The 18,937-nt window shown below is 34.2% G+C and overlaps 1 protein-coding gene across 3 annotated transcripts in view; it reads left to right on the top strand.

The window, feature by feature from the left end:
* LOC110024096 (putative L-ascorbate peroxidase 6) overlaps positions 1-15,826 on the top strand; it is a 56,064-nt gene extending 40,238 nt beyond the window's left edge. For all 3 annotated transcript variants that reach the window (XM_020723843.1, XM_020723840.1, XM_020723844.1), the window contains 8 exons: positions 4,309-4,436; positions 4,916-4,986; positions 5,211-5,253; positions 5,325-5,421; positions 5,696-5,779; positions 13,195-13,316; positions 14,662-14,728; positions 15,605-15,826. In XM_020723843.1, the coding sequence (XP_020579502.1) occupies positions 4,309-4,436; positions 4,916-4,986; positions 5,211-5,253; positions 5,325-5,421; positions 5,696-5,779; positions 13,195-13,316; positions 14,662-14,728; positions 15,605-15,713 (721 nt within the window). In that variant the 3' untranslated portion in view covers positions 15,714-15,826. The remainder of the gene's footprint in view (positions 1-4,308; positions 4,437-4,915; positions 4,987-5,210; positions 5,254-5,324; positions 5,422-5,695; positions 5,780-13,194; positions 13,317-14,661; positions 14,729-15,604) is intronic.
* Positions 15,827-18,937: the final 3,111 nt, after the last annotated feature.

Consider the following 18,937-nt stretch of genomic DNA (forward strand, 5'->3'; position numbering starts at 1 on the left):
TCAGAGACCTAGTAGATTGCTACAATCATTGCAGATATTGGAATGGAAATGAGAAGAATGCAATGAATTTCGTTATGGGATTCACGACACTACTTGGGTCATTATTGACAGGTTAACCAAGTCAGCTTACTTTTTGCTAATTAGGGAGACGGATTCAATAGAAAAGTTGCCCAAATTATACGTGAAGGAAATTATCAGATTACACGGTATTCCAAAATTCATTATTTTTGACAGAGAAGGAACTTTCACGTCCAGGTTGTGGAAAAACATTTACTATGGTTTGGGTACACAGTTACATTTCAACACTGCAAATTTGAAGTTGGAGATCTCGTATTTTTGAAAGTTAGGTCAATGAAATGTACAAATAGATTTGGTTAACTAAGCAAGCCGAGTCCCAAGTACATAGGTCCTTTTGAAATTATAGAAAGGATCGGTCCAATTGCCTATAACTTAGCGGTACTCGCGGATATATCAGATATACACGATGTGTTTCACATTTCTATATTGAGGAAATGAGCTTCAAATTCAGAGCAAAGAATTTCTCAGGAAGATATTGAAGTTCAGAAGAATCTAACATATATAAAAATTGAAAAGATTTTAGCAATTGATGCTATGAAGTTCCGAAACAAATAAATTTCTTTTGTGAAAATAAAGTGAAAGCACAGGCCTGAAAAAGAAGCTACTTGGGAAAATGAAGAAGAAACGCTACGAAAATACCCCTTTCTCTTCAAGTAAAGTAAAAAATTTTGAAGATGAAATATTTATAAGGAGAGGTGAGCTGTAACGCAGAAATTTCGAGAATTCAAATAAGCATAAATCAAATAAGTTCGACAAATCCTAAAAGTACCTCAAATTTTATACCCCTCAGAATGTGCTCGAAGCAGTTTTATAAAATTCTACGCATAAAATTGAGCAATTCCATTTAAAGCACCATATTTTAATTATGAATGAATTTAGAGATATTAAATAAGTTATAAGTTTTATGAAATTAGTTAAACTTGAATTATCCTAATTTCCTCGTTAATCTTGTATCTCTCACATGTGCAATGTTTCCAACCAACTTATTTCGCATTTATGAGCTGTTGGATGTTGCGAATGGCTGAGGTTTATTGGGATTTCCTTGAGTGTTTCTTTTTTCCGTATTCCTCTCTCGATTTTGCTCGACAGTGAGGAACCCGCGATCTTGCACTATAGCAGGCGGGGATCGGCGCCGAGCACTACAAAGCACGATCAAAACGAATCCCTCTCTTTCGTCATTCCGGTAGCTGTCGGAGGCGTCAAACTCGTGTCAGAATTGTTGGAAGTGATTTGAAAGCTTCTACATGAGTTTTAGCACAATTTCAACGATGGAAAAGTATGGTTTGAGGTGTTAGAAATGAGGAAATGTGAAATTGGTTATTTTAGAAGGGCAAATTTATGCTAAAAAGCTCTTTTGAGGTATGTTTTGACCTTTATTGCATGTTTTTGGGTTAATGCATTTTTTGAGCCAAAATTTTCTGAATTCCTATGCGGTTTGTAAGCCCCAATTTGTCTATACGAGGCGACTAGCTCGAGACAAGCATATGGGCACTCGTTGTATGACTGCTCCATCAAGTTGGGTGAAATAATTTTGTGTTAATTTAAGAAAAATATCTTCTATAGGTTTTCATATGATTTCTATTTTGACACTGATGAATTTAAAACTTCCTGCATATTGTAAATGAATATCTGCAATTGAAAGTATGAATATACGTCTATTTTTCTTACGATATATGTAATGTTATGATCAGACTATCCTACATGTAACTATGCATATGATATGAATTTTCTACAGGTATTCATTTGTTATGCCTCATGCCTATGTCTATGATAATGTCTGATGAATGCTTGATGCAGAAATGATGATTTAAATGTCACGAGGAACGTTAGGGAGTTGACTATTACATTAGTGCTTGCAAGTACATTATGCAGAAGATATTATTCTCGACTCCTGATGTTTATACGGGGGCAAAATTCTGAGAACCGTTGAAATTTGACAGTGATATAGCATTTGAGAACCGTGGGTATCAGGGGGGTTGTCAATAACTTCTATGTTGGGGGAAACCCAATCTTTATCAATAGTTTATGTGACCATTGGGGCAAGGTGACAACTAATGATGAAAGAACATGGAAACTGTTGAATCCTATGCATTAAACAAGTGACACTATTTTGATATGACATCTATTATGAATATGCTTTTATTTATAATTTTTTACTTTTAACCTACATGTTACACTACAGTTGATTTTTATACTTGCACCTGCTCTCTTTTCATGTTTTCTTTTATGCTAGCATGTTATGATTTGTGTGTAGACATGTATAGTTTCCTATGAGCATGCACATTCTTTTTTCCATATGTACAATTTTATGTTAGCCCTCATTATTTCTATGAGCTCGTTGTTGCTCATTCTTTATTGTTGCCTTCCAGGTAGGCGCAAGAAGCACTAGGGTGAGTAGCTAGGTGTATCTTTGTACAACTTTTACATGATTGTTTTGGGAGCTTTGTACATATGTTTTGGGTACGTGTTTTTTATTTAATATTGGATTTAACAGCTCTGTACGGTTTTCATGTTTTGGATGTTATAATTTCCATACTTCCGGAAATACAATGTATCACGTTTGTTGCGGTGATCCAGTTAGATTAATTTATCACCCACCGAGTTCTGATTATAAAAGGCAGGACGACTGCTGATGAGAGTTGGTCTGATCAAATTGTCAGTTTCTGTCACGATTGACTCTAACAAGGGAGTTTGTTGGGGTGTGACAATTTTGATCAACATAATTTGTTAAGGTATGGCAGTATGTGGAAGAAGGGGATTGACAAATTTATACAGGCTATGTGTTGGCTCCAAAAATAGTTCAACTTTAAAGTTTCAATTAACCTCTCTTAACCACCTTCCTCGAAGATTAATAACTTTTCTAGTTATATAAACTTACCGTGGGTGGGATATTCATTTCTCGTGATCATATCTTTATATTTATAAAATATTCTTTCATTACTCCTTTGACATGCTTAAACTTTTTTATTTAAAATCACTTTACAATCTATTTTTAAAGCGAAGTTCCCTTTTTTCTCGAGTAAAAAAGTTTATTAGTGAATTGATAGCACCTCTCCTGAAAGTAATTATCACCTTCTTTTTTTGTAAGTTCATATATTACTATGAAATCCAATATATTTTTTTCACTTATGGTGACAGCATTGTTAATCGTGGTTTTTGGTCATAAAAAGAAAGTGCACATATATTTTATGGCATGATTACTTCTTAATGGAAGACTTTGTTTATACCGTTTGAGTTGATGTTTGTAAGGCATACAAATATATTATTTGTAATTTTGGGATTTCTTTTGTTTACTCGATATATAAACAACATTCAGGTGCTTGCATGCATGTGTGATATATCATTACTTAAAGTTATGTATATAATATGTTCATAATTCTACATTAAGATATACATCAATTGGAATTCCCTTGTAACAAACAGCCATAAACTTTTAGTGTATAAATTCAATATAAGATCTGCAACAGAAAAGATACCTAACACTAAGACTATTTAGTTAATGGAAGCACTGCGTGTTTATTTTTACTGAAAATTTTACTACCTGTAATAGAAGGCATGTTCGATAGAGTTTGCTCTACCAATAGATTTTGATGATTATCTGGGGTGTTATTATGTTCTGTTCTGTATCATATGCCTCACGACATAATGTTTTATATAGCTAAAACATGTTTGAATTTTGGTTCTTTTTTTTATTTCTCATATAATTGTTAGCTTTTCTGATTTGTCATGACCCCTTTCTCTTAGTAATTGTTAGATTAAACCCCTCTTGCATTTGCCATTATGACACTTTTATTCCATATAGTTCTGAAACTAAAATAGCTTTGTTGTTTTGGAGACCTGCATGGCCCATATTTCACAAAGCATTAGCAATTGTCAACAGGTAAGACGCCTTTCTAAGTTTTGCATTTTCTAGATATTTCGCTAGATTAAGGATTATGCTTTTGAATATGACTAAGTTAGGTTGGTCTTTGGAATCACTAAGCCATCGCGTAATTCTTTTTTCCCTAATTTTGTTTGATTTGAAATTTTTTTTGTAAATTTTCTGTAGATTTTCTGAAGAATGGATTAACTGTTTTTCTCCTGTTTTTTACGGAATTTTATTTGAATTCAATTTTTATTTAACTTGAACGTATTTCTACGGTTAATTGCTTTATTACACATTCTTTTCAAAGTTTGTTGTTATACCATAGCATTTAAAATAATTCTTTTCTGTCTTTTATCATTGCAAAGGTTACATGTAGCCGAGTTGTTGACAATTCAAAATAGTTTGAGGGCTGTCTTGTCCAAGGCTAAAGCTGCTGGCATGCTTCGCATGGCCTTCCATGATGCTGGAACATATGATACGAAGGATCGCTCAGGTTTCCATTTTAAGAAGCTGTTTATTTTGAGAAAAATCTTCGCATACTTTGTGGAGCTATTTTTGTGCACATGTGAATTTAATGTCCATCATGCTTAGTTTTTCTGATCTCTGCTCTATAATGTTGTCTCCCATTTTGGTTAAGGGAAATTTACATAGCACACAATTCTTATGTATTACATGTCTCACTCCAAAATTTTCATATTTACATACATGACTAAGGTACATTATACCCATGCATTAAAATGTGTATTTCACTTTTAAAAAGTGGTAATAGTAGTATTTTTGATTTGCTATTAAATTTTTAAATGCTATGTGTATAAATATGAAAATTTAGGTGTGAGTTATGTAAATACATAAAAAATGTGTGCTATGTATGTAGTTGTCCCTTTGGTTAAATGAACTACTATGTTTTGTATCATTCTTTTATTGCACGATTTAATTTGTCTGTTCAACTTTTTTCTGAATTTCTTGTTGTAGGTGGCATGAATGGATCTATACTTTATGAACTCGATAGACCTGAAAATGCTGGTCTTGGTAAAAGTTTAAAGGTTTCCTGCTTGGAACTTCCTGCACTCACTATCTTGTAGAAAATACTTTCGTAGTTGTAAGAAACCTCTAGTTTTGGTTGCTTAAATAAAAATTCATGAACAAATTGGAAATATATAGCTACTTTAATCAACATGTATCAAGAATTTTGCTTATTATTCTCTTTTATTTCAAGGTGTGGTAAATATGTATTTTATTATCTATTTCTTTTTTTCTCTCTCTTCAGATCTTGGAGAAAGCGAAGAAGGAAGCTGATGAAATTCACCAAGGTACATTATCATGTTATGGAGAATGATTTGTTTGAACGAAATTCTGTTCATATATTTTGTAAGTTTTCTAGTATCCTGGGCGGACTTCATTGCGGTGGCTGGGGCTGAAGCGGTCTTTCTATGTGGAGGTCCAGCAATTCCTGTTAAAGTAGGCCGGCTAGATGCGAGGTGCAACTATGCGAGTTCATGTTAATTTATTCTTTATGTGTAGTATAAATTTTGTTGAGATGAGTAGAATAATGTGCATTATGAAGCTATTTAAATCACCCAGTTGATTTTTTCCGAAGTTTTTAATTTTTGAGAAAAATTCCCCCAAGTGTGCCGTTAGTTTTCATGCTATTATAATCATAAAACTTACTAAGATTTTATCACTGTCTTAAATAATGATTTTTGTTTTAATCATCATGCAGTATTTCTCATCAGAGAATAGTTCAACCTGTAGGAAACCTGATCCCGTGGGGAAACTTCCCCTTGAAACATTGGATGCATTTGGTCTAAAAAGCTGCTTCCAGAAAAAAGGCTTCACGTGAGTATTGCGGTACTCTGCACCTTTTGATGTCCATAGTGCAATAGTTGGTTTTATTATTTGGAAATTTAATTACATACCACACAATTCTTATGTATTTATATATCAAACACTCAAAGTTTAATATTTACACTTGTAATACCTTGGTGTTATAAATATATGCATGAAAATGTATATTTCTTTTTTAAAAATACAGTGATGGTGATATTTTAGCTTTGTGCCCATGGAATGGAGCAATGAAATTGAAAAGAAAGGCATTTATGGTGATTCTAGACAGAAATGAAGTTTATATGCAAAGTCAATTATTGCAATCCTCATTGAAATGCTCATTTTTATGTTGGCTAGACTATCAGTTTATTTAAATTTCCAGTCCTACTATTTCGATGAAGTATTTAACGAAGGAGCTTTTATAGAGAAGAATGCTAGCGGTGCTTGTAGCATGGTGGTGCTTCCATAGATAGGCTGATGCCCGTCCTACCTCTAACCTGCTCGGATTTCAAGCAACAACCTCTATAAGATCTTGCCTTCATTAGATAGGGGCTCAATTTGGGTGGGGAAAAGATCGTGGGATTACATGGTGGCAAAGGAGGAGGTTCAAGTAGCTGTAAAGACCTTGGAGATTCAACTTGGTTTGGAAGGAGTTATGAGAGAGGATTCTCAACCGAGGTTGACTTTTTTATGCGGGTGCAACTAGTAGCCGCAACGTAACAAGGAGCTGCTCCCGCTCCCGCTCCCGTGATTTATTTTGTTTGGACTGGAACGATCCAGATCTGGGAGGTTAGACTGGCTTTTCCACGTGAGTTTGATGCCTTCTTTTTATAGGGGGATCTAATCCTAGTTATATAAGACTTATTTATGTGATTCCTTTATCTTAGATTTGTAGTTTTTGTCGTGTTATCCCAAAGAATTGACCCAAAATATCTATGAAGCCAGAATTTTGAGTTAACGGTGGATTTAACACGTTTTGATCATTATTTGGATTCATAAGGGTTCATCAAGTGGCTTCAGGCCTTGAACTTTTCTTTGAGTACTAGAATGTGTCACCGAACAAAATGATGAAACTAGTCGCCAATAAATTGAAGAAGGGTGCATTATTTTGGTGGCAAAATTTAAAGCACCTACGCCAGCATGAAATAAAAGATAAGATCACTACTTGGACCCAGATGAAATATGAGATGCAACGCCAATATTTACTAGTTCATTACAGACGGGATATGTAAACTCTAGTTTCAAAAGTGAAGAGACGATATTATCAGATGGCCATCACATATTACATGCAGAGTTCAACCTTAGGATATTACAACAAATGTATTCTCAGGGGAACATCCAAATCTACCCCTCCTGAGGAGGCACTTGGTCAGAGTAAAGAATAGGCATAACCAATATGTATTCCCAAATCCATCTCAGCCAGTAAGTGTTTAAGTGCCATAGATTTTGGCATATTGAATCAGATTGAGAAAATCAAAAAGGAAGTTGTTGCAGTATCTGTAGTGAAGCTCGTGCGCTATCGAGCAGGATATGAAGCTCATGAGGGAGGGAGCCAAAGCCGGTTCTGATGCAATCCGATTCTCGCAGAGGGTAGCAAGATGAAGCCTTCACACGGTATAGGCTCCATCGAAGTAAGGTTTATTAAATTGATTTAATATTAAAACTTAGTGGTAATAATAATAATAATAATAATTGTAATAGTAATAGTAATAGTACTAATACTAATACTATTGTAATATTTTGGTTCTTATCAATCAAATGCATTTGTTGTTATTGTTACAGTATTGCATCTCATGATTTATGGTTCTAATGAATTTTGTTCATATTGTATGAATGACTTGTGCGCTCTGCTTTGCTTGATTGAATCATGTACAAGAATATTTACTGTTATGTAATTGATAATGAAATATTTGTTATTAAAAAGATAATATTTTTATAGTATGTTTGTATGTGCATGTTTTGCTATGACTTGATGATACTAGTGGGAGAACACTAAGATACCCGTGCACGTATATAAAAAAAGATATTGATATTGATGTATTTTAATTGTCACAATTTTTAGATTGTGCTTCTATGATGGTTGTACAGACATAGAATGATATTGATATAGTAAAGTTCTTTGTATAGCATCAAATATTTTTATTGATTTATTTAAAGCTTGTTTGACATGCATATTGCTTTCTTTTCTCTTTTATTACCGCGATTTATGAGTATGAGTATTCATTGATTTGTTTAGCTCATTGTTATTTTAAACTAATTTTTCAGGTTAATTAAATGATTAACGATGAGCGTTAGAAGAGATAATATTTATAGAAGTGGACATTCAATAATGAGGTAATTTTAAATATATTGTTTTAATTTAATTTGCTAGTGGCTCTTTCATTTATTGAATTTTAGATGAATATAGAAAATTTAGTTTCTATCGTCCGACTGTCTGTTTTCATCTTGGTTTGTTCCATGACACAATCTAAGGAGAAGCCATTCCTTTCTTATTGATTTAGTAGAAAATGATTATGGGTCGTTAGGTAGAGCTTTTGACAATGACAAAAGGACACTTGAGAAACTCTAGAGAGGAGAGTAGGTGGCAGGAAAGATTATACCTCCCATGTGAATTTGAGGATGTCTGAGAGCTAGTGCTTCCGTTCTTGAAACTTTGGAAAAGGGGGATGCTTGAAAGTTGCAGAGAATTTGACTAGAAGATGGCTCCCTTGAAATGACAAATATTGCAATAAAATTTAAACGCAAAAATACAGGAGAAAACAACTATAAAAAAATAGAAAAAAATGGTGGATAACCCTCCATTACTTGTACTCAATACCGGGCTATCTAATAAAGCATTAGTATATATAATTAAAATGAGATCAAAGTGAGCTGCTCCAATAAATTCCCAGAGGGTGCTCTACATAAAAGGATGTTCACCTCAAATCCGAAGAATGGCCCCGCACATTGTCATATAAGTTTTATATCAGGAACCAGTCAGGAATGGGGGTGAGACTTCGAAAAGAGTAGTGAAACAACCTTGAGGCCTGGACAATGTCCTAGTGCTTCTGTATTGAGTCTCATGATAGTCTGTCTATCCCAAGAGTGGGTGCTATTGGTCCAGAAAATGAAGGGACGTATTATATTAGCAAAAATGGTACTTTTCTCCAAGCCATTGTCATTGTACTGATTATCCATGCCGGGGCTTGCAATGTGCACCTAAGCTGTTTTAGTTCCCATCTCATGTCCCTTTGGGGATGATTGCTTCCTATCCTCCTGGTTCACCTTTTTATCCAACTTGCTAGTTTTGGGCATGCGGTTTCTTCTCCCTGTGACTAGGACCCAAGGCCCAAGGTCACCAATTTGGGCAAGATCTTCCTCCCTAGCCCCCTTGTCCTATAACTCCTCTTTTTGCTGGATCAAGTGCTGCTACTTGGCTTCATTTTTGCTAGAACTGAAGCCAGCTTCCAGTTGCATATGAAGGTGGTCGCCTTGGGTGGTATAATCAGAAGGAGGCCATGGGAGGAGCAGTCCCTTCTGTAGTGGTGGGCCTCGCACGTGTCTTTTGAGCAATCCTTAAGTGTAGGCATTGGGTGGGCCTCGCATGTGTCTCTTTAGCAACACTTATGTGCTGGCATTGGGCTTCTTCGTATCCCATCAACCCAAAGCGAAATCAAATCTGCAGTTTTTTCTGCATGTTGGACAAGTTGAAAATTTTTCTTATGATGCTCTCACGAACTCCAGTGCAAAGACACCTTTCGAGATCAATTCTTTCATACTCTTGTGAAGATGGCTCTTAGCTCTAGTGTAGAGTCGATGGGTACTGGAAATAGAAGGACTGGCAGCTTAGGGGACTCGTTCACTAAAGGATGTTGAAAGACATTCACACTAGAGACTAGGGAGAGTGGGATTGAACGATAGATTAAACTTAAAGAACATCAATGCTAAAACTTCAGACCACTTTTAAGGGTCTTTTAATGGGTGCAAGAGGTGACAAGGAGCGTGCAAAAGAATCCTGAGGTGAGATTACTACTGCCAAGAAAATATTTACCTTGTTAATGTTCCATGGATTTTGTAGAAGAGTTGCAACAGATTGTCTCTCTTCTATTAAGGTTAATCACATTGAGCACTACTTAATGGGGAATTCCTCTTGCATCATCAATATCTGACACTCCAGTGGGGGTGGGTGGGGAGATAATCCGGTGCTATGCCAATAATATTTGACATAACATCAAAGTTGCCCATAAAATGCTGCCTATTAAGTTTTATTATTTTAATAAAGAAGATACTTTATGTAGTAGATTCTTTTATGATATATTTTTTTATAATAAATGATTCCAAATTTCTTCCTCTTGATTTCCCTTCGATTATTTTCTTTCCTTATTCTTTTCTTTAGCTGCTTTATAACCTTTTATAAATACTGGGTATATGAGAAACAAAATCTTGTGAAAATTGGAAATAGGAACACGGTTGAAATTCCGAATAATGCGGAATAAAGTGGAATTTTCATTGATATGAAAGGGGTTATAAATAACCCTTACATTAATCCTAGAAAAGAAAAGACAATAAAAAGGAAATAATATGAAAGGAAATATATAACTCCTAATATCTCCAATTATTCAATTCATATTAATTATTTTGAAGATAAAAGAAATAACATAAAATATGATAGGCTAAAATAGGAAATTGAATAAATCTAATCGAAGGAAATAAAATAATTCCTAATTTTTGGAAATAATTTATTCCTCATAACTTCTCAGAGGAATTAATTATTTCCTAATATAACTTCCAACATTTCCCCTTAAATTGAAAAATGGTTGAAAACCATGTTCAACTTAGATTTTGAAAACATCAAACAATGGGCGAGGAAGAAACTTTGAGGTAGAATTTGAATTCTTCATCCCATATTGCGATTGTCTTTGACTGTAAAACTTTTACAGATAATATTATAGAGGAGTTTACAAAGAAGCAGACAACTGAGGTTGTCTTTAATTCAGTTCTTGCAGTGTGTGTAGATATGCAGAAGACTCTTAAAGCTAAAGCTGCAGGGGAGTTTGCAGTGAAGTGGATAACCTGCAAAAAAGCTACAAGGTATGACTTGTAGAAAAAGGAAATAGCTCCGGAGGTAGGTCTTGCTATAGGAAAAGCATTGGAGTCTGGTGTAGGAAAGTTTCCGGAGGAGGGTCTGATGCAGGAAAGGCTCTGGAGGAGGGCCTGCTGTAGGAAGAATTTCAATGGAGGACCTGCTGCAGGAAAACTCTGGAGGAGGGCTTGATATAGGAAAAAGCTTCGGAGGAGGATCTGTAGAAAATCAGGGAAGTCGAACTGCTGGAAACTAGGAAGTCGGACTGTTGAAATTTAGGGAAGCTGGACTGCTGGAAATAAGGAAGTCAAACAGTTGGAAATCTGGACAACTAGAGGATCAAGGAAGTCAGACTGTTGGAATCTTGACAACCAGAGGAAATCGGGGAAGTCAAACTGCTGGAAACCAGGAAGTCGGACTTCTGCATTTAGTTATCTCTGTTTGTCCTCTAATACCTTTCTAGTAGAGGACTCCAATGGTTTTGTCCTTGGAAGGAACTTCAACTTTGGCCTCTCCGAAGCTTCATCAGGAGTATGTTGATACTATAATGCAGCTACTTTAAACTCATGAGACACTGCATAAGGCAAATTAGACTGATATTCAAAAGTATTTATATCATTAAATTTACAATACGAAGAGGATATCACCCTCCCACTGTAGAAAACCGTCAGAACGAATACCTCTTAATTTCCCCTCTTTAGTACAGAATACGAGGAAATCCTTCCCAAATTCCCTTCCTCGTCATTCCAAATTGGAATATTGTCCACAGCCCATCGATCCAAGTTCTCCTTATTCTGGAATTTGATCACCTCCACATCTGTAGGCTTCGATTGCCACCTTCCTGATGAAACCTTCTCAATCGCGCTAGCCTGTGCAAATCTAGATGCAGCCGCAGTTCCAGACAATGTCACAGAAGGATGGGCCTGCGGTGGCTTGGAGACCACGCCTCTTTTAACTAGCACTTCCTTTCTAGCTGCCCACGCTTTCCTAGCAGAAGTTGGTAACTCTGGGGATGGGGAGAGATGGTGTGCCACAACCAGATTGAAAATCAACTGCTTGGAATATGATCGTGCGACAACCTGAGATAGGTTGGGTGCTAGTGGATTCCACTGCAGCAACCAATGGGCGTCGAGAAGCGGAGGAGGAATCAAAGGACTTGCGCTCGTCCTCGTCAAAGTGGCGACCAATAAATGATGGAGAGATAGGAAAGTCCGATCTTGCTCGTCGAGGACATGGATGAGCCAGGCGTAGGCGGTGGTGGCGACGCTTTCCCTAGTAGAAGTGCCAACGGGGTTAGGGACGGTAACCAGGCCCTACGACGATGAGACCTCGATGAGATGCCCGAAGCGGAGGTTTAAGCTCGGAGGGGATTGAACCGCCATGAAATCCCTAAGCGTCATGGTCATGGATCCGATTGAAAATTTCTTCTTAAAAAAATTTCTTCTCGTTGTTGGCGATGTCCGCGAAGCAGCGAAGGAGAATAATTGATTGGACGATGACCGGTGGAGGTCGGGATGATGAACATCATGACGCTGCATGCGACGAGGTTGACGGTGACACCGCCTTTAGAGTCGACCACAGTGGAGAAAGTGAAGAAGAAAAATATTACGGTTTCAAATACCAAGATGAGTGCCCCTCCCTTCCCGCATGGAGGATGACAGGAAGGGAGGTCGATGGTTCTGGAAGGAGGACTGGCAGCTAGGTTAGGGACTTCGGATCTGATACCATTTTGAAATTCAGATAAGTGCGGAATAAAACGGAATTTTCATTAATATCAAGGATGTTATGAATAATCCTTACATGAATCCTAGAATAGGAAACATAATAAAATTAAAATAATATTAAAGGAAAGATATAACTCCTAATCTCTCCAATTAATCAATCCATATTAATTATTTTAGAGATAAAGGAAAAATCTTAAAATAGGAAATGAAAAATAGGAAATAATAAATCCAATCTAAGGAAATAAATATAAAATAAGAAAGGAAATAACTCCTAATCTAACGAAATAATTTATTCCTCATAACTTCTCACAGAAATAAATTATTTTCTAATATAATTTCTAACAAAAATAAGTTTAACTTGTCTCTTTATCTTTTCTCTTTTCTCTTTTATTTCCCGGTAGATTTTACTTCTATTCGCTTCTGCTTCATCTTATTTTGCATAACGTAACCAGCACACCAAAATCTTGTTTCTTGTTTTACGTTGTCATTTACATTTTATAAATAATATGTTCTCGCTTGCATTGTTGGCTCTAAATTGTACAACTCAAATAATAAAATTGATCCCCAGAAGAAATTTGAATGCTTTCACTTTCCTCACTAGCATGGTACTGGTTAGAAGATGAGACTTTTCGTTTTTGCAGGACCCAAGAACTTGTTGCATTATCTGGAGCCCATACACTAGGAAGCAAAGGCTTTGGAAATCCTAATGTGTTTGATAATACCTACTACAAAATTCTTCTTGAGAAACCATGGGCATCTTCAGGTCAATTTTCAACTCTATGATGCTTTTCTTGTGCTTTCGGTGTTTACTACAGCTTGTATAAGTGAAAATTGATCATTATCCGCAAGATTTTATATCACTAATACCACATTAAAATATATGATTAAGTCCATAATTGTTAATATACGAGAACTGATCAAAATTTATGAATTTTGTGAATGTGTGGTCATTGCTCAATCATAACTTAATGATTGGTAAATCCGTGAAGGGCTTCTTTTTTTATTCCGTGAAGGGCTTCTTTTTTTTATTCCGTGAAGGGTAATGATTGGTAAATCCAGGGTGTCAAAAAAGTCCATGTTCGGTTCAATAATTTCTTTCAAGTTACGGTTGTTGTTGAAATAAAAAGTTCCTTGGGTTAGATTCATTTGAAAAGTAAACAAGTTATAATTGAACAAAAATTTTCAGCTAATTCACTGAAAGAGTTGAACATAAGTAGTGTCGGTTTGATTATGTTTGATTTAATAAAAGATAGTGCTACTTTCTATGATTATGAAAGGCCAATTGTTACATGCTTCTGAGGTTTCTTGTTAGACATGCTTGGTTTGATCATGTTGTTTGTGTTGTTTCTTTTTATTTTTTATTTTTTTATTTTTGCTCTTTACATTTAAATGCCTATTATTTGAGTGTGAACTTGTTTGTTCGATTTATTCTTTGTTTGGGAGATCTACAATAGAAATTTTTCCAAAGGTGATAAATTTCTAGCATGAAAATGAAGGTTTTTTTTCTGAACTTTTTATATCAAGTTGTTGTTAGTATTTTTCATTTTAAACCATCTTTTCCTTATGGAAGCCTTCAATTTTATTGTGCTAGCTTGGTAACATTTCAGCAACATTTTCCCTTGTAAATTTTCATTATCGCCCAAACCTTCAGTAGCGCTTTCACCTAGACCCATAAGTGAGGGGTGATGGGAAGTTTTAACTTTTAGCCACCGCATCCAAAATGTTACGATGGGCAAAGAGTGACATTAAGGAACGTTTCAAGAATTTCATGAATTCGTTCGAAAGGTCACAGACGAAGAAACATGCTTCCAAATAGCAAGCTCTTCATTAACTCATCCATAAGAAAACTGTGATTTTTTTTAAGTGATGCAAGTACTGATATTTGTCCCTTCAAAAGGAGATTCTTTACCACGGCTTGTCAACATTTTCTTGCACTCTATAATGTGCTATTCCATTTTCCATTTCATTGATGTTTATGGGTTAAACACAAGAACTGCTTTTGTAAAATGCATAATAAATTTGAATTTTTCAAATGTTTTAGAAGCGTGTATTATATGGTATGTGCATATAATTTGTTAACTACGATTTTATTACATTAACGCACACAGGTTCCATGTCAAGCATGATAGGGTTGCCATCAGATCACGCTCTTGCAGAGGATGATGAGTGTTTGAGGTAACGACATTTGTGGTAACGCACACAAGTTCAAAATTTAATGGTTCAATCTTTGTTGAATTGGGGGTTAAATCATAAGATTTAATAAATATTAATTTTTTTAAATATGATTTTAATGTTCAATAATAATGATGATATTTTAACCATATCAATATATAATATTTTAATCCCGGAATTTCATTCTTGAATATTTTAAATACTATTCTAAAATAAAATTTTGAGATATGATAATTTAATTATCTTTAACTTTTAATCTAGTTCCTTTTTTTTTTAGCCATATTCAAATAAAAAAAATATAAAAAATGATTTATATATTTTAAATACTATTCTAAAATAAAATTTTGAGACATGATAATTTAATTATTTTTAACTTTTAATCTACTTCCTTTTTTTTTCTAGCCATATTCAAATAAAAAAAATAAAAAAAATGATCTATATTAGATTCAAGGCAGTTCATCAAAACCATATCGGTTCACCGATTCAGCTACCGGTTCTGTACAAAAGTCGTTTTGAGCTTGGACTGAACCGGCTGAAGGATTGGTTTACAATTGAATCGATCTGATCTGTTTTGATTTTTAAAACAAGGATTTAAACTATAGTTAAAGCATGGTTCTTTTAAGTAGCTATGTTTAAAACTAGCTGCTCAATATTTTTCCAAGCAGAGCATTGTGTTGTTTTAAAGGTCATTAGAAAGCCAGTTTGTTGGTCTAAACAATTTGGCCATGTTTGAAAGGCTTAAAGTAATATTTTACTTGAAAAATTTCAGGTCAAAGCTGCGTAAAATATGCAATTTTATTTTATTTCGGCCAGGTTCTAGTGGTAACATAATAAATGATTTGTCCATAACATATTTTGCCATTATCCTTAACATTGCAGGTGGATCAAAGTTTATGCATCAGATCAAGTGAAATTTTTTGATGATTTTTCAAGCGCATATATCAAACTCGTGGATTCAGGTGCTGTGTGGCGAAGTGAGCAAGTCTGATGCTACATCTGAGGTAATTGCAAATGTTACCTAAGCTGAATGAGCTTTGATGATACAAATAAGGAAAATTTACATGCATACCTCAATTTATATGTATTTACATATCTGACACCCAAACTTTGATATTTATATTTATAACTTCTTGGTGCTGTAGGCAATGTGTATTTTACTTTGAAAAATATAGTGTTGGTGATAATTTTGCTCGTTGGAGCTCTTTAGCATAAAGAGATGTGAGGTAACGACAGTGCGAGTTCCTAGGGTAGAGAGCGGCTCATCCATTGTAGAAGAACCAATAAGAAAGGAAATCGTGTGATAAGAGTAGATGAGTGGCTCTACCGAAGCCACGAGCAGATCCTCTCCATTGGGAGCGATTATTACATCTGAAATTTGTAGGTACGATTTCGTAGTATTAGATGTTATTGTGATGGTATTTTACCATAATACTTTCAGAATACCACCTAATACCATCTAATACTATTCTTACGCTCGAGAGACTCGAAGGAGCTCCTTAAGATCCTAGTGTAAGGAGCGACAAAACAAGAGCTTTGTACGTGTGAGGACATACTCTATTCATAGGAAAGGGGCAAGGGAGATGAGGATTTAGGAAAAGGGTTTTGTCAATAGGGGGAAGAATTTCCAAAGTGAAGACCCATTTTAATACTTAATCTTTATTATTTTCTTATTAATAATTGTTAACTTATAATACAAGTTAAGAATTTTAAGTTTAAAATCGTAGTGTCAACATGTCAAAGAAGTCCAAGTAAGCTTCCTAATTAATTATTTGAATATTAATTTGTTTAATTGTGATACATTATTCTTATAATTATATCAATTGACGAAGTAGTATAACATTTAGGTAATATGTTATACTATAAAGCACTTTTCTAGTATAACATTTAGGTAAGATGTTATACTATAAAGCACTTTTCTACTATAAAGCACTTTTCTGCAAACACTTGATATTATACCTGGTATGCAGAATGTGTAGTTATATTACTAGTCAATTTTTAATATTTTTATTTACATAATATCACTGGCGCTTTATAGTTATGAATTATTCTTCTCATATTTTAAACTACCAAACAAATAGAAAAGAGAAGTAAATATTAAATTCAAGTAAAGTGTATTAAAGATGATAAATCAAAAAGTATATTTATTAGATGAAAATATTCAGCATATGTGGGTGAGTTATTTGATAAACTAATCAAAAAAGTTTTTACACATGCAAGCGAATTTAGTGATCTTAATATTTTTAATAATAAAAAAAAACTTTTTATTTTTAACATCACATTATTAAAAAGGAAGTTGATGAGACTTTACAGAAAATTTAGGTTGACAAATTAGTAAGATTTAGTGGTATCCCAATAGAAGTGTTAAAATATTTAAGAGATTTAGGAATTTCTTGGCTTATTGAATTTTTTAAAATTATTTTAAAAACTAAAAAGATACCCGATGAGTGAAGGAAGAGTATTGTGGTGCCCATTTTGAAGAATAAAGGGGATACACAAGTGTGTGCAAATTATAGAGGAGCTAAGTTAATACGCCATAAGTTAAAATTATGGGTGAGAGTGATTGAACATAACTTAAAACGTGATATAAGGATTTTTCATAATCAGTTAGGATTTATGTCGGGCAACTATTCAACATAGGTGGGTGGGTTATTTTGATAAACTTTTTAATGAAGTTTTAGAAAAGTGAATCGATTTTAGTGATCTTAATATCGTTAATAATAATAAAATGTTTCATTTTTACCGTCGCATTAATAAAAAAAAAAGTTGGGGAGGCTTTAAAGAAACCAATGGTAGAAAGCCTGTAAAACCTGATGATATCCCAATTAAAGTGTGAAAATATTTAAGAGATTTGGGAGTTTCTTAGCTTTTACTAAACTCTTTAATATTATTTTTAAAACTAAAAGATGTCTGAGTGGAGGAAGAGTATTTTGGTCCCCATTATTAAGAATAAAGGGGATACACAAGTGTGTGCAAATTATAGAGGAACTAAGTAAAATATTGATATGACTTACATTCAAGTCATTAAAGATTAGTATGCTAGAGTTGTTACTTGTGTTTGAATATAAGGAGGATTGCCCAAGTATTTTTCCTATTTCAGTTTGATTACATTAGGGGTATACTTTAAGCCCATAATGTTTAGCTTCAGTAATGGATGCTCTTACTAGTCATGTACAGGAGGATGTACCTTGGTGTATGCTTTTTGCTGATGATATCTTTATTGTGGATACGAGTAGAGAAAAAAAATCAAGAAAAAACTTGAATTACAGAGATCTACTTTAAAGTATAAAGACCTTCATTTGAGTATATTTAAAATTGAATACATGAAATATAATTTTAGTAGTAGTAGACATCTTGGTGGAGTTATAAGAATGGGTGATCAAATCATTAAAAATAGTGAACAATTTAGATATCTTGGGATTATTGTTCAATGTGATGGTAATATACGTGGGGATTTTATTAGTACAATTTAATGGTTGAAGCGAAGGAATGCATCAAGCCCACTGTGGGATAAAAAAGTACTGCATAGACTTAAAAGAAAAATTTTATAAGATAGTGGTGAGACTTGCAATGCTTTAGAAGCATAAAATTAGGTTAAGCTTTGTTGGGATGAGAATGCTTAGGTGGATCAGTGGCATACAAGAATTGAAATTTGTCCCAAGTGTCTCGTTTAGGTTTTTCCATAATATAAAATTACTGAAGCGCCCTTATAAACTAACATGGTATTAATGTACTTTTTGAATGGTTTTAAAAATCGGATCAAACCGGACAGTTCAACCATGAACCAGTGATTCCACTAGTTCCGTTCAAGCTCAAAATCATTTTTTGCATAGAACTAGGTAGGGTGTAAACAAGCCAAGCTTGGGTGAGTCCAGGCACAACACGTGCTTGACTCATTAAAAAATATCATTGTTTGTGTTCAAATCATATATACATCGAGTGCAGAAGTTTTTTTCATGTTCGGTTTGTTTGCTCAACGAACCGAACACGAGCTGTTAGCTAACAAGAGTTGCTTTAACAATTCTAGTCACGCAACCGTCAGATGTTAAAGGTTGGGTCGAGATTTAAATCTTATTATTCATCTTAAAATATTCATTTAAATATAATTTAATATATTTTATTCCATTTTTTCATTAATAAGTTTAATTAATTATAAATTTTTGTAGCCTTGTCAATTAAATTATTTAAAAAAAATACTCATCATATATATATATA

Source organism: Phalaenopsis equestris, unplaced genomic scaffold (assembly GCF_001263595.1).
Source record: "Phalaenopsis equestris unplaced genomic scaffold, ASM126359v1 Scaffold000246, whole genome shotgun sequence".
Taxonomy (NCBI): domain Eukaryota; kingdom Viridiplantae; phylum Streptophyta; class Magnoliopsida; order Asparagales; family Orchidaceae; genus Phalaenopsis; species Phalaenopsis equestris.